Source organism: Zingiber officinale, chromosome 6B (genome assembly GCF_018446385.1).
Source record: "Zingiber officinale cultivar Zhangliang chromosome 6B, Zo_v1.1, whole genome shotgun sequence".
Taxonomy (NCBI): Eukaryota; Viridiplantae; Streptophyta; class Magnoliopsida; order Zingiberales; family Zingiberaceae; genus Zingiber; species Zingiber officinale.
In genome coordinates, this window is record NC_055996.1 from 118,699,581 (window position 1) to 118,725,047 (window position 25,467).

Consider the following 25,467-nt stretch of genomic DNA (forward strand, 5'->3'; position numbering starts at 1 on the left):
TGTGCTCTCGAGGTTATGGTGCAGTGGCAAGGCATTCAGGTTATCACTCAGGCATCCGCGGGTCAAGCCCCAGCTATAGCGAATTTACAGGAATTTTTTCTCCAAATGGGGCATGCAACTAAAGGATGTTGGGCTCCTGCACTGTCTGCTGCGAGCGCTTCCCAATTTATCCTGGTGGCCGGTGGGAAACTTCCGTGGGGTCGAACCAGTCACCTCAGGCTTGATATTATCCAACTTGATTAATCATTTTTTTTTTTTGGAAAGAAGGTAGGAAGAAAAGAGAGAAGAGGAAATATAAGCGGGAAGTTACATGCATAGGAGAGAGGAAAGAGAGAAAAATGATAAAAAAAAAAAAGAAGTTAAATTTATCAAAAAAAAAAAAAATTTGGAACCACTACATCAACGATCCCCTAGATCTGGACCCATGGATATAAAGGGAGGTAAATACAGATACACAACTGAAAGTGCATAGCTATTTAGTCACATAGAATAAGAAGTGAATTTGAATATGTACATTTTTGATAAATATTAAAGTAGTATGTGTCATTTAGTCACTTCATAAACTTAGTTGTGTTATTTGATAAATTACCAATTTGGGTTTCATCAAAATAATTTTAGAATGATAAAAAATTAAAAACTCGACCTAAATATAATATTTTCTGCGCTAAAATGTAATTCTTATGATTTGTAATGTTATTATAATCTATAATTTCTACTCTAATTTCGAATTCTAACTTTATAAGGACTAAAGTGTAAAAGAGAGCACAGCAACTCATCGAGGACGACGACGAGAGGAAGGGAACACTAAATGGAGAGAGAAGAGAACTTCACCGCCTCGGCCCTTCTCCAGCCGGAGACTCCGCCTCCTCCGCATCCGCAGAGTCCAACTTCCCGGACGAGCAGTCTCCTCTCCATCCTCGGCCGCGCCGCCGGGCGGCGCCGGCCCTCGATGCTCGTCCGCGAGACAGCGGCGCTCCAGCTGGAGGTGCGCCGTGCCAATTGGGCCTACTCCAGGCCAGTGGTGGCGCTCGACATCTCCTGGAACCTGGCCTTCGCCGCCGTATCCGTTGCCGTGCTCGGCGCCACAGCGTGCGAGCGCCCTGGCGCTCCGCTCCGCCTATGGATCGCGGGCTACGCGGTTCAGTGCGTGTTTCATGTGTTTCTGGTATGGTCGGAGTACCGGAGGCGGGTTGGCGGACGGAGGCGAGATGCGGAGCACGATGGGCGGCCGGCGCCGAACTCGGGCGTCGAGGGCAGCGAGGAGGATATAGCCGGGGATGGAGCTAGAAGCAGGCAAAGGAGGTATCGTATAACTATTATACTAGTTAAATTTTTCTCATACTGGTTACTTTCATTAATCTGTGGATTTTTGCTAATTTCATGCATTTGATTCTCTCTGTTGATGTAAAATGATGCAAAGTAGATGATTGGGATCTTTCTTACAAAGGAGAAGGAAAAAAGATAAGATTGATTGATTGCTCAAATGATCATACCATTCCCTTCAAATTCATACATCCAAAGATCTTTTGTAGTTAAACTAACCAAAGATGGCAAATATATCTTAATTGGTAATTCATGATCATGCACAATAAAGGTTTGGTTAAGCTGTTAAATTTGTGATCGTAAGTATAGGGGTATCATAATGAGTGACAAAATGGAAATATAGTAAATAAGTACAGAATAGAAAAGTAAGTCCTTAATCATTTTAATTTTATATGTGAATTAATATATGTTTACTTTGAGGGAAGAGGAAGTTGGATTTGTAGCATGGGGTTTAAGGCACTAAATTGAGGCCTATGCCTTACACACACAGCATGATTTAATGTCCTTGATCCATTACATGTTAAGAATGAAGTGGACACATTCTAGACAGAGTTCAGTTCTTCAATAGATGGGACTGTGAAGTTAAGTTCTTACTTGCCTTTAAGTATCTTGTATATTTTGTGTGGTCCTGAACTGGTTGTTAAACCAAGTAGATAACATAACTAGTATATGCTACATCTGTATCTTGTTGATTAGAATAATTATTTTCACATAACTTATAGCTTGTTACTTTATTAAATGTCAACTATGGATCTCAGTCATTTAACAAACGCTATATTCCTGTTTTATGTGTCTTCTTGACCTAGATGCAATGATGTTCTTGGCAGCATGCTGACTTTTAACATACGATTGTTGACCCAAAAGTATGCTTTTATTTATTTTTCTAACTGTCATGGTGATTGGATGCCAGCTTTGCTAAACGATGTGAATCACTTAATACCATTCTATCATTTCTGTGGTGGATTATTGGCTTTTTCTGGATCGTCTCTAGTGGAAAAGACCTCGTACAAAATGCTCCTAGACTCTACTGGTAATCCCCAAATCATAGTAATTATCTTCAATGATATCAACTTATTAGCAGTTCAGCATGTGCTATTTTATACTTTGTATGCAATCAAACAGGACAATCATAAAAAATGCTTCTAAACTGTGAAAGGTATCTTTTCATTTTTTGAATAATCACCAAGTAGTTATTCTTGCCATTATTGCACTAAGTTGTACCTCTTTGAGGTCATCCTTAGAAATCCCATGAATTCCAAATTATATCTCGGTAATGATAATTTGTTGTTGTAAATACTATCAATTTTATTACTCTAGACTGTGGCATGACTTATTCTGAATGATTGACTATTTTATGTGCACGTAATATTTTGGCTTGTTGATGAACAGGTTAACTGTGGTTTTCCTAGCATTTGATGTGTTCTTCGCTATCTTTTGCGTTGTTTTGGCTTGTGTTATCGGGATTGCACTGTGCTGCTGCTTGCCTTGTATCATTACAATTATATATGCCATAGCAGGCCAGGTAAGCATGTCATACACGTCAAGAATAAGAATTCCTGTGTTATCTAACTCATCATAAAATATCTTGATGTACACAGGAAGGTGCATTGGAAGCAGATATTAGTGTTCTTCCAAAATACCTGTATCATGCTTCTTGTGAAGACCAGGAAAAGACAGCTGAGGAAGGAGTTATGATCCCCTTGAATCCTGGCAGTGGAAATTTATCATGTGCGCGAGTTCTTCCACATGAAGATGCAGTAATAACACTTATTTTCAGTTGCTAATAAAATGTAAAATCTAAGACACTTATCTTTGATTGCAAGAAAAACATAAAGCGCTCAACTAGAAGTAATGCCTTAATTTTCTTGCAGTAATAACTTTTCTATTTAAACATTTTTAACAACTTAAATTTTAAATCACATCAAAAGCGCTCAACTAGAAGTAATGCCTTAATTTTCTTGCTACATCTAAAACTTTGTTGTGATGATACTACTTGTTAATTCCTTTAACTGTTTGGTTAACAGAAATATTTTCTTCCAAGATTTGCATTTTTTTTATTTGATTTGCATAAATATTCTATAAATTCAAGAAATAAAACTGTTACTCTAGTGAACAAATTGAACTAACTGTTGTTTGATCATTGTCAATAAAGCATAGTTTTTAAAGATGTTGCAGCCTAACACAATTATCTGCTGATACTTGAACCATTCAACTAAACGCCTACACTCATGCTGGACATTGAGTCTGATTTTGACACTCAAATTGGACAGAAGCTCTATTGATTATGCTTTCTAGAACGATTAATGATGGAGAGAAGCATAAATATTGTGTCTCTAATACCATGTCGAAGTTAATAGTGTTTGACACTCATGGTCTACCTATATGTTTATGATTGATCAATATAATCATACTTTCATATTTGTGTTATATTGTATTTATAATTATGTCCCTAAGAAAAGAGAACTTGAGAACCATAAATTTGAGTGAATTATTTGTGATAGTTACATGGACCTGTATCAAATTGTAATTAGAGCTCAAAACTTGTGCATATTTGATCACTCACACCCTCCATTACATTTTACTGCTGTGTGATTTGGAAGTTTGTTAGAGATTAAAGCATGTTGGAGCCTACAAAGAAACTGGAAGAGTTGAGCTAAAACTTCTATTTGTGAAAAATGAAAAAACAGCAACAATTTACGATGTTAAACAGTGGATGGAGCCATCATATCACTATGATTGTCTTGTGCCTAAATTATGGTCTCATGTTAGTTGTTCCTCAAATTCATGGTATAAACTCGAGAAGATTGCTTATATTATTTAACTGCAACAATTGAAGGTTATTTACTGCATCTCTTGCTATGTTGTATTGTTTTGTGCACAAGACTCATTTTGATTTATATCGAAACCTCACCGACCTCCATTCCAGGAATGTTGCATTTGTCTCACACCCTACGAAGATGGAGTTGAACTGCTTGCAATGCCATGCAACCATCACTTCCATTCTTCTTGCATCACAAAATGGCTTCGGATCCATGCTACCTGCCCGCTCTGCAAGTACAACATTCTCAAGGGCAGCGACATTGTTTGATCGACAGTGATCATCACGATCATCCGATTGTACATGTTGAAATACAGAAAAGGTTAAAGTTAGTGCAACCCACCATCCCGAAATGCAATAGCTTGGACTAAGTGCTTGGTTTGAGAAAATCTATAGGTTTATACTCTCCAGGTATGTCCTTGTTGTGGGTTCCTTGCTTGATCTAACATTAGAAAAGGGAAAATAAAATTGTGAACTTTGATTCCTTTTAAAATTGGACTTACAAATGGCTCTATCTCATCATTATCGACTGCATATTTTATGGTTTAGGGAATGCAATTATCTTTTGTTTGTTATGGATTGAATCAGTTTTGAAGTATAGATAAAAAAAAATTAAGATGAATGTATGAAGCTAGTAAACAAAAGCATCAAATTAAAAATATACATATATAATAAAATTCATCGTTTACATTCTATATATATATATATATATATAAAAGAAAATTGTGATGTAATAAAAATTTAGAAAAATGAATTGTATTTGTTTTGTATAAATAATTCATCTAACCATATTTGTTGTCACTAATTTTTTTGTGTAGTTTTCTCCCCATTAGTATTGGTTCAAATAAGTCGGCTTTTAAAACTTCTGAAATTTATCAATTGCTGTGTACCTGTATTTACCTCTCTCTATATCCATGGGATCGGCTCTAGGGGGCCGCTGATGTGGCGGTTCCATATTTTTTTTTTTTTTGTATAAATCAATTGCTGCTTCCGAGGTGATGGTACAGTGACAGGACATCTAGGTTGTCATCCAAGTATTCGCGGTTCAAGCCCCAACTATGACGAATTTGTAAAAAAATTTCCTCCAAATGAGGAACACAACTAAAGGATATTGGGTTTTTGGACTGTCCGCTGCAAGCGCTTCCCGATTTACCCTGATGGCCGGTAGAAAACTTCTGTGAGATCAGGCCAATCACCCCAAGCTCGACGTTATCCAGTCTGATTAATCATTTTTACTCCGAGTGTTTCCTGATTTATCCTGATGATCGGTAGAAAACTTCCGTGAGATCAGACCGATCATCCCAGGCTCAACGTTACCCAACCTGATTATTATTATTATTATTATTATTTTTGTATAAATCAATTGCTTTGACAAGTCACTATATTGTAGTCCAGAATTTATTGTGCACAAAAATGCTTAAAATTAATTTTAAGATACTATTTCATAGGAAAACAAAAATTCTCAACTAAACTACCATAACAAAATCTAAACCTGGAGAAAGAACAAAACTGTCATCTAAGTGATTCACAAATTGGATCTCTACGGAATGAACCAAACCCCAACTCTTTGCCTCTTGTGCTTCGTCGTAAAGTAATTGGGTAATATGCTGAAACGTCGAACAAGCAAACAGACTTAGCCTAGAGGTAAGAGAACAGGAATTCAGAGCATGTTCCAAAGTGCTCTCCAGAGTATTTTGAGAATGTGTCATTAGCTTGCTTGGCTCCTCAACTGAAGATCCATTTTTATGTTCATCGCTGTGAATTCTGCTGCCAAATACTTGAACACGTGAGGCATCGCCACAGTTTCCATTCCTTTGCTGGTTTTGCAAGCTTGGCATATATAGCTCTTGGGAGTTCTAGCAGGCGGGAGACCGTGGATTTCACGTGCTGACTTCTTTTGGGGTTGTATAATGGTGGCAGAAAGTACACTGCCACAGTAGGAACATACATCAGCTATGTGGTAGTCGGAGCAGGAATGGAGCCTGTCATGTAAAAGGTAGGCAGCTCCATGAGCAAGAACTGCATCACGTTCCATTTCTCCAAACCGAATACCTCCACCTCGTTTCCTTCCTCCAATGGGTTGCCTGGTGATCTGATCCACAGTTCCAGTGGAGCGCACCTGAGTCATTAATACAAGTTAATCGAGTTCGACAGAAAGATCACAAACTATCACTAGCTACAAGTGATAACTAATACAGTCTCACTGAGAGTTCAAAATTATATGTAAAGGTCCGATTCTAATTTACTGCACTGTTCCACTTAATGGTTTACACGCAGGGATAATTTACACAAGAAATAGAACTTGCCTATAATTTCTTTTTCATACCCAAATTTAGCAAATAAACAGGAAATGGAGAAAGATCACCTGAAATTTGTCAGAAACCATGTGGCGGAGCCGCTGGTAATAAACAGGCCCAATAAAAATCTCACAAGTCAGCTCTGTTCCATAAACTCCACTGTGCATTACCTCTACTCCATGGTAGTTGAAACCGTAAGCAGTCAGCATTGGACCTAGTTCATCAACCACTGAGCTAGATTTGGATATCTTATCTTCATCTTCTTCGTTGCAATTTGATCTAGGGAAAGGAGTTGCATCAACAAATTTTCCATGCAGGCTTCCTCCCTGCGAAGGTTAGCAAAGAAATGTAAAATTCGCTACCACTAAGACTTGCCATAGGATAAAAAAGATACCAAATGTGAGATAGGAAACTGAAATGCTTAGGTGCATTGAAGACCAGTTTTCTAATCAAAACCAGGTTTACTCGGATAAAAGACACTTCTACTGTAATAAGCAAAAGAGTAAAACAAGGAACTAAAGAGTGACCTTAGCTGCAATTGACTCCAAAAGCATTCCAATAGTCATTCGCGAAGGAAATGCATGAGGATTAATTATTAAATCTGGTCGCATCCCTGTAACTGCAGAAAATGGCATGTCAACATCAGGCCATAGCTGAGAGCAAACACCCTTCTGCCCATGCCGGCTGCTAAACTTATCGCCAATAATAGGATATCTGGTGCGTCGAGTACGAATGTTAACCTGGAAAGGTTAATTATTGCATTAAGCATTTTACTCACCATTTGAAGCCTAAGAAAAAATTAACCAGCAGTGCACATAATGAACAATGGAAAAGCTTTTGTTCCAAAAGAATGTTAGTGTTGTTTATTACATGTTTTCCATGTTCACTTGTATATTCATCCAAGAAATGTGGAAGAGATTGATTTCACAACTTGGTTTATGTTTTCTCATAATTTGCCATAAACATTAAGAATGAAATTTAGATGGAATTGATTTACATAAATTAAGGATCTTGCAGGTTGCAATTTAGATGCCTAATTAACTTCCAAAAACATTGAACAATGGAAAAGCTTTTGTTCCAAAAGAATGTTAGTGTTGTTTATTACATGTTTTCCATGTTCACTTGTATATTCATCCAAGAAATGTGGAAGAGATTGATTTCACAACTTGGTTTATGTTTTCTCATAATTTGCCATAAACATTAAGAATGAAATTTAGATGGAATTGATTTACATAAATTAAGGATCTTGCAGGTTGCAATTTAGATGCCTAATTAACTTCCAAAAACATTGACAATCTTATTGATCACCACTGTACATTATTATCCTTTATCAATATCACAGGCACACCAGAAAATTAACAAGACCTAAATCTGTGATTGTGATACAACAAAAAATTTCAATTCCACAAAACAAATCTGAAGATACATATTGTATTAGAAATCGTGAAATAACAAGATGAATCAAACCTTTTGCAGGTAGTTCTTTGAGCCAGTACCATCAACAGAAACATAGTCAATGATGGCATCTTCCGAACCTTTCAAAAAAGTTGGTTTTGTTGTGCTTGTTAAGGTATTGTGTGTGCTATATAATGGCTCACGTGGATGTACCATCTGCAAAAATGTGTTTGATGTTTTACTATTATAGCTAACAAACATAGATGGATTACTTAAGTGAAATAACCTGTCCAACGTATGGTAGGCCATCTGAGTCAATTGAAAACATCATGTTTCTATCAGTGTTACTCCTAGCAAATATTTCTTGGATCCGGTCTGTCTCATGCTTCTTTGCTAAGTCAATTGACTCTGTCTGCATAAAAAAATGGTGGTGAATTATAGATGAAAACATGCAGACAAAAAAGTAACTATTCAAAGTCAAGCACATGATTAATAAAGCAAAAGTCAATGATCATACCATGCATATGCAAGTCCACTCTCAAACACATGCACAAGAAAAAAAATCTCAGGAAGCAAACTATTTTTATTGTAATATGAAACTTCTATAAGGCTTTCAGCATTTCCTCAATAGCAGTTGCAGGGAGCCAAGGCATCGGCTAAGGACAAAATAGATGGCAGAAGCTCTGCCAGACAAGACTAACTATTATACTAACAAAGACAGAAGACTAAATGTTATAGTAAGAATAGAACTGCTTTAAACTATAGCGATTATTTTTTGTGGGTTTTTATCAAGATAAAGGGGTCATAATAGCTTTTTGTGTGTTTCAACCTAGACAATAGTTTCAAGTTTCAACAGAGAATTTTTTTGCTTTCAGTTCTTTGCTTCTATTGCAGTATCATGCTACACTGAGTTCACAACTTCAGATGAATGCCTCTTCCTAGAATGCTTCCCTTTTCTCTAGGTGGAGATTGATAGACTATATTTGCTTGCAAAAATGGAAGGGAAGAAGAAAAATGGTGTTCTTAATTAGAATGATCATTAACAGCTCTCTTTGTCGTGAATTGAGTTTGTTATTGAGAGTCAAGAAAATCTGTAGTTAAGGTATCTGAATGCATGCATAATCATCTCTGATGATACTCAAAGGGAAAGACGTGGAGATGGAATGATGGCATTAATGAGGGAAGGATAAAGAGAGAATAAAAAACAAGGGAAGTTGTGTTGTTGGATGCTCCATATCCCCTATTAGATCAACAATGAGAAAGGAAAAGGGAAGGGACCACATGTGAAGTTTCCCTTGCTTTGAGGGGTGGGAACAACAAGAGGATAAATTTGTAATTAAAGCCTTAGAAGTGATTCCAATCCAATTTGAGAGGATCAATTTTGAGGGAAATAAAGGTAAAATTTCCTCCCACTTTCTTTCCCTACATTTCTTCCAACAAAACCATGATTTATTGCCTTCCTATCCATTCTCCTTTATTTATGCCACTACTTTTTCTCCCAAAGGAAACACAACCTAAGATTTTCCTGATTCACGGGATAGGCATGCACATGTGCTTACATGCTTCGTAGGGGTAGGGAATGGTTCAGACAACGTATTAAAACGATCTCTGAACCCAAACAAGACCCAATTTTAAAAAAAAAAAATGGAACCTGGAACTTTTGGGATAGTTCAGGTCCAATTTGGAGTTTCTAGTTTTTCAGGGTTCTGGTTTCTTGGGCATTTTATAGATTTATTCAGGGGTTTTTATTTTACAATTGCAAACTGTGGGTAAATACAATATGTTTTGAGCTTCTTTATCACTTTATAAGTAACAAATGTAGTATATAATAATATATTTGCATGTATTATGTAATAATAAATACCCAATCTGTTCAAGCGAGTTTTCTTGAGTTTTATATAAGAAAACAACCAGACCCTAAAGCATAAATCTCACATCTGTGAAGCTCCATCCGAAACCTGAAAAAAAAACCTGAATTTCAGGTCAGGTCAGTTCACTTTCCTGGTTCAGACTGATTATTTCAATTTTTTACCTATCACTGCTTCTCAATGGCACAAGGGCATCAAAAACTCATAAAAAACAAAACAAAAAAAAAACAACAGATCAAAATGATATGGAACTTCAGCATATGCACAATCATTGCCAGAAAGAATAGTAGTAATTAGCTTATAAAAAAATACAACCAGCATATCACAATGAGCACAAATAACATTAGCTTCATCTATCTCCATCAAAACTAGAAGGAATTATGTGAACAAAAATATTATTACAAAAGCATGACTAAATTAAACATTGTCCAATGCATTGAAAAATAATTTAATTATTTGAATATTACTAGTAATTCTGTTAGTATAAAGCTCAATAGGTAAGATTCAGGTCGCTAGCCCCAAATAGTAAGGCAAACATAGAGATAACAATGACATTAGTAAAGCAGCATAACATGGTTATATGTGAATCATGAAAATGAAATAACAGGCATGATAAGACAAACCTGGTAAATATGCCCACGACTTAGCCCACGGTCCACAGATGACTTGTTCAAGATCATGGCATCTTCCATGTCATAACTGCAAAAAGGGAGGGAAGGAATAGCTAGAGCATTAGCTTACCAATAGAAAAATTACAACACGTCATAATTAGTTTTATTGTACCCAGTGTAAGCTAAAACTGCAACAATTGCATTTGTGCCTGTTGGGAACTCATCCATGCAGTACTTAGTATATGAAGTAGTCCGGACGATTGGAGATTGAGGAGTCTGTGAAAGATATTTTGGATGTGTAAATATAAATGACAAATTTGAAATAAGTCCATGTGCATATCAACAAATATATAATCTAATGGCTAACAGTTAAGAATAACAACATTGTCTTGATGCCATGGTAGAAAGGGTTGTAGCCTTCTATAGACATGTCAAGATAGTTAGTTAATAAGAAAGGGTTGTAGCCTTCTATAGTTTATGCATCAGAAGACAAAAAGGACACCAATATATATTTTTTCCTTCAGATATTTATTTCGTTGCATGATGCGTCTTATGGACCAAATCCAACCACAATATACCATAAAATGGAAGCTTCAGTGAGAAAAATTACAGAAGAAGAATATAACAAGTAGAACTAAAATATTAGTAATCAACATTAGTTAGGAAAGGTTATATGGACAAACCTGGAGATGATATGTCTTCAAATCTGCACGATATTGCAAAGCTTGGCCAGAAAACCCCATTGTTTGTTTGGCCATCTAATATGCAAAAACATGAAATGAAGGGATAATCCTAGTAGCATATTTATCAACAAACAAATATTTAACATCGCATATAATAAAGCCAACCTGGCACTGGTACATGTTTCGTGGGCTCTGATTGTGATCAGACCAGGGAGTAAGATTGGCAACAACACTAAGTATTCCTGTTGGGTGTATTTCTTCATGTGTCGCAGGAAAGAATTCTCTTCTTCCACCATCTCCACCATCAGAGCATCTTATTTCCATAAAAGCCTATAGACAACATGAACATTTTGTTCAGAAGGCTGACATCTAAACCCAAAGGTCATTCTCAGGAATCTGCATAAGTAAATCATAGATCATATCCTTACCTGCTCAAACGGACCAATAAGTTCAATATCATTGCCATGGGCAAGATTTCTAACCGGTCGAATAAATCTGGAAGTGTTAGTAAATAGGTATAATCCAGGATATGCTCCACCATAACTTAAAGGTACATATCCTACCTCTAAATCTTCAGGAATCTATAGTGATCATGACCCAGGCACAATTGTTAGAAATTGAATGGAGATAAAAGAATGAAATCCAAGAAGAAATACCCCTGATAAGGCAGAAAGTTTCAGGCTCCGGATATGTGCAACTGCTTTCTCAATTTGACAAGAAGTTATGGAACCTACAACACATCCATCCAAAAGAACATGAAGAACCTCAGGTGGGCCAGCACGCTCAAGCTTCGGAAGCAATGGTGTCATTCCAATCGCAACTAAAACAGAGAGTATCGACATTCTTATCTTGAGAGGGTCCTTAATTTTTCCTTCCGAATCATAGGAAGATGAAATGCCTGAAGAGGAAAACAAACATGCTAGATTATATAAAATTTTAAAGAAACCTAATAATCAGGCAACAACTTTGGGTGGATATTTTAACTGTGCAATACTGCAATATAAAAGATATATTAATCATGATTTTCCAATAATTGATTATGTTTAGCATGCAATTATATGAAAACAGATACTGGAATGAACATAAAACAAAAGTAATCACAGTGACATTTGATTGCTACTACTCTAATAAAATCTTTTCTACAGAGAAACAAAGGTAAGAAGAGAAAGCAGTTTGCAAAACCTTGAAATGTAGAAAACATAATTTGCAATTTTAGTTATAGATTGTGAACTTACGGCAGGAACAAGTCATATGGTTCAGCAAGCCACAAGGCTCTCCATCAGGAGTATTGACAGGGCAAAGGAAGCCCCAAGACCTATCACATCAATGAGAAATTAATGAACATATGACCATCTAGCAAATTTGTATGCAATTTAAAAAAGATAAAGTGAGATGACAAACTCTGGCAGCAATTTTCGTACACTTGTCGTACGCATTTTTGTAAAAGCAGCACCTCTATGTACAGAACGAAAATGAGATAGATAACGGAAGAAATTGAGCCTCTCTGCCATAATGGTCATTCCTTCTCTCTATATAACCAAAATAAGTAAAAGATCTATTAGAACTTTGAAGAAATTCAAACAAAACTAGAAAATGATAAGATTAATCAATTGTATGACCTTTAGCAGATATCAGCTTTGCTCAATTGGAAGAGAAACCAGAGTCGCAAAAAAAAACAAATCTAAATATACCACTAATATTGATAATCTCACGCTTTGTTCAAAGATAAACCTAATAAAAGCTCCCCAAAAAGGTCCAGAGAAAAGAAAGGAATACTAGAAATCATTGACATAATACCTTCTGCAGAACATTTAACTATTATTTATATCCAGCTTAGAAGATCAATGGATCCTCAAGACTGTAACTAAATCGTGATACATCTCTTCAACTGAATGTGAATGTCGCTTAAAGGACATCCAATCAAAATGTGAATACTAAAGAATAAGATCACTCCAAGAAGCTATTTTAACAAAGGCATGTTTCCTACCATGGGAAACAGGGAGGAAAGAAACAAGGTGCAGGAAAGCAGTAGTGGGCGTCACTTCCCCTCAATCTCCCATGGAGGCCACAAGGGGAGCAAAAGAAACCACTGTCTTGAGCAGATTATTTCCACCCAAATTGTGCCTTCCCTCCATTTCCTGTGAAGGCTACAAGCGGAGAGAAACAACTGGGGAAAGAATTTCTCTGTTTCGACAACAATTATTTCTGCACAATCTGATGAAAAGCAGTAACTTGGGAATACTTTGATTTTGTGTAAAAAAAATCAAATTATTATTTTGCATGAAGCTGATTCTTTTAGGTTTTTCTTATGTTTATATCAAATCAATATTTAAAAATCTAAACTTCTTCCCTCTCCTTCTTTCCATCCAAAGAAAGGTTTCTCTCCTTGCAGTTACTTTTCTCCATATGAAATACACCCATAGTGTTCAATTGTAGAAACAAATGCACTTAATGGTTCAGAGCTCGAAGAATTGAAATAACACATGCAAAATCATCCTATACAATTATATTTGGAATTGCTTAAGTGACAATCTTACTGTAAAAGATTAATATTAACAAAATACGTTGCATGAGGGAAGTAAAAAAGTAATCACCTGAGGCAAGTCTAGACCTGATTGCGCGTTCAATCTTCCAACTTTTATCATACTCTCAATGGCCCTCCCAATATGTGCAGAATTCTTGGTTAAAATCTTCTTCACCTGTGTTACTGTTTGTAGAATTACTAAAAGTTAGTCATAACCTACCACTATGAAGAACTTAATTAACATCTTCAAGTACAAACATCATGGCGAAATGTTGAGAGTCGATATATTGAAAACAAAGTATGAAGAGAGAGCGCAATGAATCGATAAATGAAAATGAGACATCTGTGCTAAACAAATATAGTTTCAAACCTTATGGGTGAAAATGTCTATCAACAACAGCAACTTCTATGCCGATATAGAGTTCACTTTTATTGTGATATATCATGGAGCAAAACAAAAGGATCTTTGAAAGATAAATTGCTCAAACTAGCCTCAATAATCACTCAAATTAAAACCAAAACTGGCATCTTGATTAGGCAATTTCATTGATTATTATTCTTAGTCAAGCTTGATGAACTATAGCCATGTAAATGGCTGACTAGCCACATAAACAAGAGAGAATTAAATAAGACCTACACAACAAACTGCATTCCTTAACTAGTCATCAAAATTAGACTAGGATCATGATTTTCAAATGTTTAGACTGGCTAACCGTGCAAAAAATTGGGTGAGTTTCAACTACTAACCTTTTAAATAATAAACTATTTCAACAGTTTAAACCAACAACTATATGTTATGGCCTAAGAAATTGAAAGATATCTATAGTCTATACCACTTTTTATATCAAAAGTTCTTTCCTTCTTTGCTAGCTCATCAAGAATCTGTTGTCTTGCCTTCCTCAACCACATTTGAATTTTTTCCTACAAATAATGAATATCAAAGACATAAAGTCATCCACAACATACAAAAATTATGTCTGTTAACTATCTAAGAAAAAAGAGAAGTCCACATTGATCAGTCAAGTGAGTCCATCAAAACATTCAAAGGTACGTAGCATGAGTAAAGGAAATGTTAATCCAAATAGCAATAGAAGAGTTGGATGTTAACATTATTTCCACCAAGCTTTGAGAACAGGAAAATGCATCGTACATGCACAATGTCCATTGGTAGCAAGGCATTGAGGTGGAACAAGATCATTCTCACATAATATTCCCTCCTGCCAATCCTTTCGCATCCACCTTGGGTTTTGTCAATGTCATCAAGTTAACTGGATCAACATCCTCCCCATGGTTTATTCCAAACCCTCCACACCCTACCTCATTCAAAACAAATTGTCATCTCCACATGCTCTCCATAACCTCTTGGTTGGATCCAATCTAGTGTTGCTCTTTTAACATTGTTCCTCATCTCGATTTACACTCCTTGGACATATGGCCGACTTCAAATGTCACATATTAACACTTAAGATATTAGTTCCCAACAAATACTTGACACAAAAAATTCTCAACCAAAGTGATATTTCAAATCCTTTGGTTAACCTAAAACATGATCTTGTTCCAATTACCTGAATTTTCAATCAGAGTCATAAGTGAAAGGGATAGAGGAATACCAAAGACAAATTTAGTTAATATAGATAAACAATGATGCAAATGATTTAACTAAAACTAATAATATACTTTTTTATATGGCTCAATGGAGGGATAAAATCCTTGTATTATTGTAGCGTCTATCGGATGTAGGTTTTCACCATTTCAGCCATTATTGTATAAAAATCTTGTGATTACATCAATGATTTATCTGCTCAACAAAAGGAAAATATCTGAAATTCTGACTTGCCAAAACACTAAGATGGGAACCTAATAAACTAGTAAATTTAAACCCCTCATATGATACACAGCTGAACTATCTCCTATGGCTATTGAGAAAGAAAGCTCAACTTAGGTTCTTTCTCATTTTAAAAGTTTTATATAAGGGTAGAATATATACACATTTAACAAGATAGCTTAAGAAGGTCAGTGGTAGCAGTTGGGTGACAGGCAAGAGTCAATTGATTGGCTAACTCGTGCATACAAGGCAAAAATCATGACAAAAGCAAACCAAATCATGTGTGGTGACCAAAAGGGAATATAACACAGCAACGAAATATTGAAATAATAAAAAAATAGTTACTTTGTTAAATTCCTAATTACTTACTAATCAGGCATAAATCATGAATGCATAAACACAATACCTTAAGACAAATGGCTATCAAGTGTCCAGGCAACAGAACTTCCTGGTTTTGCAGTGTATCAATATTATCAGGGGCAGCAGTTTGATCTACAAGTGCATAAAGTTTCTGCAGCATAAAACTGAAAGAGCCGAGGATTAAGCAGGATATTCAAGATAATCTCATGTACAAAATGACATAGATCAGAAAGACAGAATATATATATATATATATATATATATATATATCAAGAGAGAGAGGGACAAGGAAAGGGAGAGAGACACTAATATGATTATATGAGATAAAAAGAACTAACATTAGCAAATTGAACTTGTCATGATTGCTCCCAAGATTAACAAAAATATATTCTCTAAGAACAGCTTCTGCGACCTACAGGATATAATATTACAGGTGTTGATCAAATTCAGTGTTGGTAAGAAGAATTCTTTTTTCATAAGGAAATGAAGCATATAACTTCACAAATCATGTCTATGGAGTTTGACTTACAGTTATATAATTCTCAGTTTCAAATCCATCCATAACAGATCTGAAGTACTCTCCTATAAATTAAAGATACATATTACTGTAATGCACGATCAACATCAACAAAAGCACCAGATATCAAGGAATACCAATATGCTTCAAGCAGTGGTGGTGAGTAAAAAGCGACAAATCTCTAACTTCATCAAGAATAATTTGAGCCCTTTCACCAATAAGTTGAGTTCCAACAGCACCTTTTTCTCTTTGGTATCTCTCATTATAATAACATGTCAAGCTCACAAAGATTTCGTGATCATTTGTGTCAATAAAAGCCTATAAAGACCATCTTACTATTAACCATGCAAACTAGAAAGCAAGAAAAAGAGAGAAACAGGATGGGTTCACATAACAAAGGCACGCATTAAAAAGTTATTGACTAAACCAAGAGACAACCCACAAACTTAAAATGCATATCTGAGAATATAAATAATACTTTTTATGTAATCCACAAACAAGGTGAGTTCACATCAAACGACTTCACTATTTGCTCATTGAACTGCGAACTAGCAGTCAAACAATTTTTTTGTGGGTAGGAAGAAGATTCTTAAAGAAACCAGGAGGAAAAAAGAGTGCAAGGACATGTGGTATATTAGAAAGTCCTTATATATTTTGGTGGATTTTTGAAATGCATGTTGGTAATGACCTTATCAGAGAAGGTCTTTCTCATTCAACTATGATAAGCATTGACATTATATTCTCATTTACAAATAAGTACAGAACTTGTGATCAAATTTCCATATGGTATGGAATTGGATTAGATAAACAATTATTTTTCTTTGACAAGATGTTCCTTTTAACTTTTTAAATTGCAGAAGAAGTTTCCAATATGTTAATCATGTCCCCGGGAATTGCATTGATACTTTGGTCTATGTTCAACAATCAAAAGAATTAAAATTTACCTTTAGACTTCACTTGATGATGAAATTGTTGATGGACACATTAGGTTATACAGCAACGGAAAGTTTTAAGATGATATTACTAAATGAAATGAATATATGAGTAAGTTTTGATCAATTCTAGATTGCTTTGACTCCAATCATATTTAAACTAAGGATCCAGATGGTAGCTCAATCTGCATATCTATGCTGCATTTGCAATTTAGCAACACACAAGTCATGGCATGGATAACTCAATGCACTTACTCCACACAGATATAGGATCTAAGCATATCCAAACTAGAAACAGTGGCAAACCATTGTCAAACAACCCCACCCAAATGAAACACTGCATGTTCTTCTCTATGATGACAACATTAAACATGAGAATACACATAATTACTACTACAATTGTATGTTAAATTACTAGACTATCAGTAAGGTATATCTAAATGAAGGATAACAGTACTCAGGGTTTCTCAAGATTGATAATAAAAAAAATCCTAGAAAAGAACAACATCCCTTAAATAATTTACAGTGAGTCAGCAAGCAGTCTTCATTTTATACTAAAACTAAGCAATTTAAAGAACCAAAAAATATAATTTCAAGTTTAGGATAAGGCACCTTCAAAATAATACCAACTGGAAGCAAAAACTCTCTTCCTCTTATCCTAGAAGGTTGTATAATACATTACATTTCGAAAATCCAGATGTTGAATGACTTGTGGAGCAAATTAAATATGAAATACTACCAGAATCCAAGTCTTGCACTTCCATTTTCAAGGTAGTATAACTTGAGAGTGACAGAAGATTGGTCTTCTCGAGTACATCTATAGGAAATAAGAGTTCGATAAAATACAGAATTACACCAACAAAATGCTTCAGTGCATTAACAGAGGATAGTGCACGAAAAGCTATAATTTAAGACTAAGCAAATCATTATGATGCAAAAAAAAAATCCTAAATTCAAAAAAAAAAACTAAGAGCTTTACATTCCAAACAGAAATGCCTAACACTCCTATACAGCAAGCAAAGTTCAAAAAGTGTGGGAAAACAGTGATGGTGACTTACACACCACTTTGTGGAGAGCTAGAAAAATCATTTTATGCACTAGAGACCTATCAAGGGCAAATCAATAAACAAAAGTAAATGCACAAAATATTTCATAGTACTTCATCAAGTTCTGGCAAAACCTAAATAGATTCAAATAGTGTAATCAATGCATAGATAATCACCATATGATATTACAAAGATAACTTTGGACAACATATTCAGGTAACACACTTAATCTCTTTATGCTAGATAACAATCATAACATCCTGATTATTAACTAGGGCTTCTTAGTCTAAAAAGATCAATTTAAGAGACATGGAGGGGAAATTTTTAGTCTCCGTTGCATTAAACCCAAGGAATCCAATTATGACCTTCTCTTCTCTCATAATTCCTCCCGGTTATTCATGAGTGTCAAGAGAAGATCATAAGCCTCACAAAATATTATTTCCATTATGAATATTTCGGCCCTTGAGTTGCTTGGTATGCTATCTTCTAGCTTGCAGTAGCATTTCTCAGTTTGCATGATAGCCATAGTGATTCAGAACCAACTATCATAGTTTATATCACCTAAATGCAAGAAAAATGAACATAAAGTTTCTGTCTGAGAGTAGATCAATGATACTTCATAGCACCACAAAAATGAAATTATTTCAAAAAAAATTTAATATGTATACACAAAAGAGTGGAACAAATGGAAGCACCTTATAACCACTGCTTTGTCACTGTAGCCTGGTCCACGGTTATTCAATGATCTGCGCACCATGCTCAACGGCTAAATCACAAGTTACATTTACATCAGCAAGCTAAGTGAAAAGTCAAAAGCAAAGAAATGAGAAAAGGAAAAGTTACAACAAGCATCTCACATAATTACGCTTTTGTATAATTAAAAGTCGTGCAAGTCGCTCCATTCCAGAGCAAATGAAGTACCTAGGAAGGTATAAACAAATGTCAAATCTCTATTTTCTTTTAACATAAGAAACTTAATCATGCTCAAATTTGATTCATCTCAACTCAAGATTGAATTCATGTATCTATTTCATATAGCTGTGTCATGGTATGCGAGCAATATAATGTTCAACATTTCCAGGAAACAAAAAGACTTATTTCTCAACCAAAAAAAAGTGATTATATGGATATCAAATAAGTCTAACGAAATACAAGAAGAGAATGTAGCCAGTGATTGAAAAGGTCACCTACCCACCCATTTCTGTTGCCTCCTCTTTGTGGAAAACAAGCTTTTGAGGGTCAGCACCTCTCAGGTGGCAGAGTTTTGACTGAAAACATTTAACACAATGTTGAATGACAAGAAGAAAAAAAACTAAACAATCATTACACAGAATCAAACAAACACTTAATGGACTGAAAAGACAAAAATGAAATTAGCTAAGATCTTCCTTAATGTAGTAGTCAATTTATACATTATAGCCATGGCCAGGAACATATATACGCAGTAGTTATGTTATTATCTGGAATATATATATATATATATATATATATATGTATTATAGAGATGTTGAAAATTTTCATGAAGCAACTTACCTTCTAACAGCAATATTTCATAAATTATGCACAGAAATGCCTTAAATGGTCTTATGGTGTAATCCATCAATAGCCTATTTCAAAAGAAATATTTTACAACCAAGATTATGATTTCATGAACAATGCAACTGATAAACATCAGAAAGCAGACATAGCAGCTGATTGGAATAATTCAAAACATGGCACCTATGTGTTTCCCTTGAATGACAGACCATTACAACCCACTACACCATCCTTGCATTTTTCCTGTACTTGGAGAATGCAGCTAAAAATCTACCACTTAATAATTTAACTCCATGGAATTTTTCAGTCTGCGTGATTCTAAGGTCTCAAACCAATGTCTTATCAATGCAGTACCTGAATTTCCTTGCATTCTTCTCAAACTAAACTAATAAATAAACTTTAATTGCACAAGCAGAAAATACAAATATGATCCAGAAATAACCATTAGCAAGTACTAGCATGTGTTATGTTACCTTATATACAAGAAGTTGTGTCAACTCTCTTCTATCGACAGTTGAAAACCTCAAAGACTTATTTTCTCAGAGGGGACGTGTTATAATATTATATCTAGTGATATAGAAAATTAACAAGGAAATATATATAAAAAAAAACACAGAACGGTGAATCATCGTACCTTCAGCATTATTGGAAGATATCCAAAGTTGATAGAATCTCTAACAATGACTCCATCATCATACTGACAGCACAATGACGCTTTGAAACATCCTTTATAAGTTGTTCTGGCTTGCCTACACTGTTTTTGGTAAGATATGTCAGAATCACTGGCAAAATAAACCAACATACTAAAAATTCAATTTTTGAAACAGGAACACCAACCTCATGGGGATACAAGGGTTCGTTTAGCCGCCCGTCTTTTGTTGGAGGAAGTAACTGCGGATTCTCTACGGAAAGTATTCAAGTCAGTTAAGAAAAAAAATAGATCATCAAAACGATCGAGGAAGATAGGGAACGACTGTAACGAAACAATATAAACAAATAAAGTAAATAACTAAGAAAAACTGTATAAAAGGATATTTCTGAGCTTGACTCCAGTTATGCGGTCGACGATTTCTTCGGGGCGTATTCCAAAAAATATCTTTTCGAGACCCTCGTCGATAAAGTAATCAAAGGACTCAACGTGCGGACGGAAGAGATCTCGCAACGCCTCGTAGTCGGGCTTCGACTTCGATCCCATTACCGACAGCAGCGTGGCAGGCTCTGCCGCCAAATCAAATCCTTTTGAAGAAGGCGGAAGGGAAGAACGGACTCGGACGGAGGGAGTGGCGAAGTAGATTGAAGGCGTTCGGGGAATCTCTAGGTAAGTGCTAGGGACGATGGAGAGTTTTTATTAGGGTTTAGTCTTCCATCAATTTATACTTAGATTTTGAAAATTTGTAAATAACCCATCATACTTTCCATTTGTATTGAATCGAATAAACAAATAAAAATACTTAATTATTTTATTAAACACTTTTGATGATTTTAAAATTCTTAACGCTCAGACGTACACTTGATCCTTTCAATTTATCTTTAATTTTAAAAATATATATTAATAAATGCGTACCAACACCTAAGTGTATCCATAATAGTTGAAATTCCGTGAGAACTCTTTCGTTGTTATATTCGTACCATGACAAAAGTAAAAAAAAAATTCTATATATTTTATATATTTTTTCATTATAAAAAAATCTCGATCACACACTAATTTTTTTAATATATTATTATTATTTTTTTAAAACAGAAATTCAAAAAAAAATTAATATAAAAAACGAAGGAGCGACTGCGTATTGTGTTAAAACAAAAGAGCTCCCTCTCTTCGTGGCCACGTCATACTGGATGCCCTTTAAATAATTTTCCAATTTTTTTTTAAATCTCATCATACGCGTATGATACTCGAAGAAATTATTCAAAATATTTTATACATCTCTAATATACTTTCGAATAATACTTCCGGCCCGGGACTATAGTGCAGAAAAACATCAAATTATCCCATCAAAAATTAAATTTCTTAGATATTACCTACTTCATCAATTTTTTAAAAATTTTATTTAAATAACACTTCCTTACACTCTCATAATTTTATTCATATTAAAATTTTAAAATTTCATAAGTACGTAATTATTAATCAATTTGGATAAAATTATTAGCTCATTATCCCTCTATGTCTAAAGAAACCAGTCCTACGTGCATAATTGATTAAAGGATTAAAATTTTATTAGGACATTTGCAGTGGGAGATTTATAGCATGTAATTTATACTATAAATCTCTTAATATAAATCCTTCCCTCACTATAAGAGAAGTTTATAGTTTTTTTTATAAACCTGTATCAAAATCTTTGGACCAGGTTTATAAAAAAATTAGTGGAGAAAGGATAGAGAAAGAATTTTAAAAGAAGTGGAGTTTATAAAAGAAAGAGGTTTTATGATAATAAAGAGTGGTTTTTAAATGAAGTAAGGTTTTTAATTTTTTGATGTGACAATGATGTAGCAGAGCATAAACCTCTTTAAGAAATTTATAATTATAGATGCCCTTAGAACGAAAGTAAGAATCAATTCCAGACTTATAATCATTTGACAGTTGGTATTAAGTTGATCTTTTAATTTATTTTCTTTACATATATTAGAACATCCACAACTCCTCCTCATTATAATATTTACCACCTCATCAAAAAAGATATGGTCTCACATACTCATTATAACAACATATCTCTTTCACTCATATTCCCTTTAACATTAACTTTTATTATTTATGAGTTTCACTCAATTATTTTAAAATTATATCAAATTAAATAAATACATTTTAAAATATTTAATTTTTTATTATTATTTTTAATAATAATCTTACTTAAAAATAATTTTACTATTTTTAAAAAATAATAATATTTTTTAAATATATTTATTATGGTTTTAAAAATGACAAAAAATGTTAAATTGTTTAAAAAAAATGAAAGCGTTCATTTCTCTTCACATTTTTTTCATTTTCTATAATGTCCACTTACAAATAGGCATAATTAATATTAAATTGTTTAAAAATTTAATCTTTTTAAATGTTAATACAATGTGTTTAGACACTTCTAACTTATATTATATCTATTCAATATAGAAGACTATTTTTTATTAAAAAAATGTTTTATTTGTAACACGTGTGGTGATTAATTTTAACATTTTTTTCATTTTCTATAATGTCCACTTACAAATAGGCATAATTAATATTAAATTGTTTAAAAATTTAATCTTTTTAAATGTTAATACAATGTGTTTAGACACTTCTAACTTATATTATATCTATTCAATATAGAAGACTATTTTTTATTAAAAAAATATTTTATTTGTAACACGTGTGGTGATTAATTTCCCCCTTTTATTTTTTTTTCCGAATCTTAACAAATCTTTTTTTTCTAGAGTCCGCTCCTCCTTAAGAATTAAGAATAAGATTACTTTAATTTTTTAGCTTTTTTAATAATATTCACATGATAAATGCGAAATTGGCTAGGTTTTTACCATAATCTTTATTCAATATATTGATTAATTCACTACAAAAAATAAGGTATTTTGGGACAAAATTAGGGACGAATTTTAAAAAAAAATTCATTGCAAAAAATTTAGGGACAAAATTTGGGACGAAAATTTTTTCGTCCCAAAATGGTTGATGCCAACTTTTTGAACGAATTATGGATTGTTGCAAATTTGGGGACGAATAAAATTTTCGTCCTCAAATTCGTTGCAAAAAAATATACAAATTTGCAACGAAAATTATTTTTATTGCAAACTTAGGAACGAATTTGGGGATGAATTCACATAAATTTTCCGCCAAATTTGTCTCTATTTTTGCAACAAATTTGGGGACGAATTCGGTGACAAATTATATTTTATTGCCAAGTTTATCCCTAATATTACAACGAATTTGGGGACAAATTCGGTGACAAAATTTTTTTTTTTGCCATTTTTGTTCCTAAGTTTGCAACGAATAATAAATTTGTTGCAAAACTGGTAACGAATTTGGCAACAAAAACTTACCAAATTCTTTGATAATCATAAGATAAATTTTCGTCCCAAATTCTGGGACGAATTTTGTTGATTCGTCCCAGAATCTGGGACGAAATCTGGGACGAAAATAATTTAATCCCAAATAACGATAGAATTGGGACAAATCATTTTCGTTACCAAATTCGTCCCTATATCAAATATTTTTTTCCAGCTTCAATTTATTTCTGCAATACAATCCAAATACATAAAAACCAAATTCAAATAACAAATAATATGCATTCAACACATCCTAATTTAACATTCAACACATCAACTCATATGTAAAATACCGGAAAAGGGGCAGATAACGATAAGGGAATTTTTCAGAATTTTTGGAAATTTTTCGGAAATTTTTCGTAGACCGTATGGACGTGTTTACGGGGATAAAAATGGGGCCCGGAAAAGCCTGTTTATGCTACCCATTTAAGCGAGGAAAAGTTGGATTTATTTTTCTTTTTCTATTTCTTTTTTCCTTTTCTTCATTTCTCGCCGTTTTCCTCCTCTTTGCCACGCGCCTTCTCATCTCCTCCGCCGAAAATCACCCCGTGCCCTAACCTCCTAGCGCCGGCGGTTTCTTCTTTTTTTTTTTTCTCGTCTTCTTCCTGCCCGAGCTCTCTCTGTTCTTCTTGTGCCGACACTGACCCCCCCGACAGACGCCGAACGCTGGCAACTGGCGTTGCCGTTGATCCACTCGAACAAAACGACGCCGCCGACGCCCTCTTCGGTCTCTCTGTGCTGCCACCGACTACCCCAGTCCAACGCCGACTTCACTGCCCGACGCCACTCCAATCGTCCTTTGCCCTAGCGTCGACAGCCAAGCCCTCTTCGCCGGAAGACCAGGTGTCAAGCCGTGCCCTAGGCTTCACTCTCCTCTCCTGTTTCTTACCGTGCCCTAGATTGGCTTCTGTACAACACTGCCGACAGCACCGCTGCCGCACCTCTGCACAGCTTCGCCACCAGCCGGTCTCCTCCTCGTCACTACCGCTCTCCCTTTCCTCTACGCCGTTGCTGACCCCTGGTTTGGGCAACTCCAGCCGCGTGCCCTAGATTTCTTATTTCTGCCGGATTCAAACCAGACAACAGTGAGGTGAGCAGCTTATCCTTGTTGATTCTGTGTATTAGATCACTGGTTGTAATACCCTTCCGAGTTGGGGATTGATTACAGATTCAATCAGTAGCACTTGGACCCCTTGGATCACGGCAAGTGCTGATTATTGGGTATTTTGATTTAGGGATCAGTGATCAGCGGTTGAGGGAAAAACGATTGGCACCATTGTAGGTACGGCAGAATTGGGTATGTACTGTTCGTATCATATTCTATGCTTGTTTGATCATTTTAGCTTCGGATAGCACTGATTTCGAGTGATCCACAGTTTTGATGATCCAGCTTCGGCGGTGAAGCCCTCGGGCCGTATCCCACCAGCGGTCACTTGATGGTGAATTGAGGACTGTGATTCGAGACGGATATCTCGACATCGGAATTAGTTCGATTCGATCTACATTGGAGGCGGGTACCTCTTGACTTATCTTTTATGATATTGTCATTGGATATGCATAGTATTTTATAACTACATGCAATGAACATGTTTGCCTTTGGTATGTCACTGTTTGATATCCATAGCATGTTAGGTTTGTCACCTGTGATGTATCCGTGCTTATATCTCGTGATTTGTTGCCATGATTATCTTGTTACTATGAGTATCTTA

The 25,467-nt window shown here is 34.9% G+C and overlaps 2 protein-coding genes across 5 annotated transcripts; one reads left to right on the forward strand and one right to left on the reverse strand.

The window, feature by feature from the left end:
* The first annotated feature begins 758 nt into the window (after window positions 1–758).
* On the forward strand, window positions 759–4,689 carry LOC121989233 (E3 ubiquitin protein ligase RIE1-like). Of its 3 annotated transcripts, none has more exons than XM_042543144.1 (5): window positions 759–1,302; window positions 2,234–2,353; window positions 2,713–2,845; window positions 2,922–3,080; window positions 4,250–4,689. In XM_042543144.1, exons 1-5 carry the CDS (start codon window positions 809–811, stop codon window positions 4,409–4,411), a joined length of 1,068 nt encoding a protein of 355 aa, XP_042399078.1. In that variant the 5' UTR covers window positions 759–808; the 3' UTR covers window positions 4,412–4,689. The 3 variants fall into 3 exon arrangements, with proteins under 3 accessions (XP_042399078.1, XP_042399079.1, XP_042399080.1); XM_042543145.1 differs by having other exon boundaries at window positions 2,922–3,113; window positions 4,250–4,388; XM_042543146.1 differs by having other exon boundaries at window positions 2,922–3,051; window positions 4,250–4,385.
* Window positions 4,690–5,538: 849 nt separating this feature from the next.
* On the reverse strand, window positions 5,539–21,088 carry LOC121989235 (DNA-directed RNA polymerase I subunit 2-like). Of its 2 annotated transcripts, XM_042543147.1 has the most exons (27): window positions 20,771–21,088; window positions 20,573–20,646; window positions 20,370–20,489; window positions 19,391–19,467; window positions 19,057–19,120; window positions 18,895–18,965; window positions 17,893–17,970; window positions 17,766–17,811; window positions 16,359–16,539; window positions 16,234–16,286; window positions 16,043–16,116; window positions 15,751–15,868; window positions 14,353–14,440; window positions 13,590–13,702; window positions 12,397–12,524; window positions 12,231–12,310; window positions 11,652–11,893; window positions 11,424–11,576; window positions 11,161–11,325; window positions 10,996–11,070; window positions 10,485–10,588; window positions 10,325–10,400; window positions 8,120–8,245; window positions 7,906–8,049; window positions 6,966–7,178; window positions 6,507–6,764; window positions 5,539–6,260 (listed from the first exon to the last, which is right to left on the reverse strand). In XM_042543147.1, exons 1-27 carry the CDS (start codon window positions 20,928–20,930, stop codon window positions 5,850–5,852), a joined length of 3,492 nt encoding a protein of 1,163 aa, XP_042399081.1. In that variant the 5' UTR covers window positions 20,931–21,088; the 3' UTR covers window positions 5,539–5,849. The 2 variants fall into 2 exon arrangements, with proteins under 2 accessions (XP_042399081.1, XP_042399082.1); XM_042543148.1 differs by lacking the exons at window positions 20,573–20,646; window positions 20,771–21,088 and having other exon boundaries at window positions 19,395–19,467; window positions 20,370–20,438.
* Window positions 21,089–25,467: the final 4,379 nt, after the last annotated feature.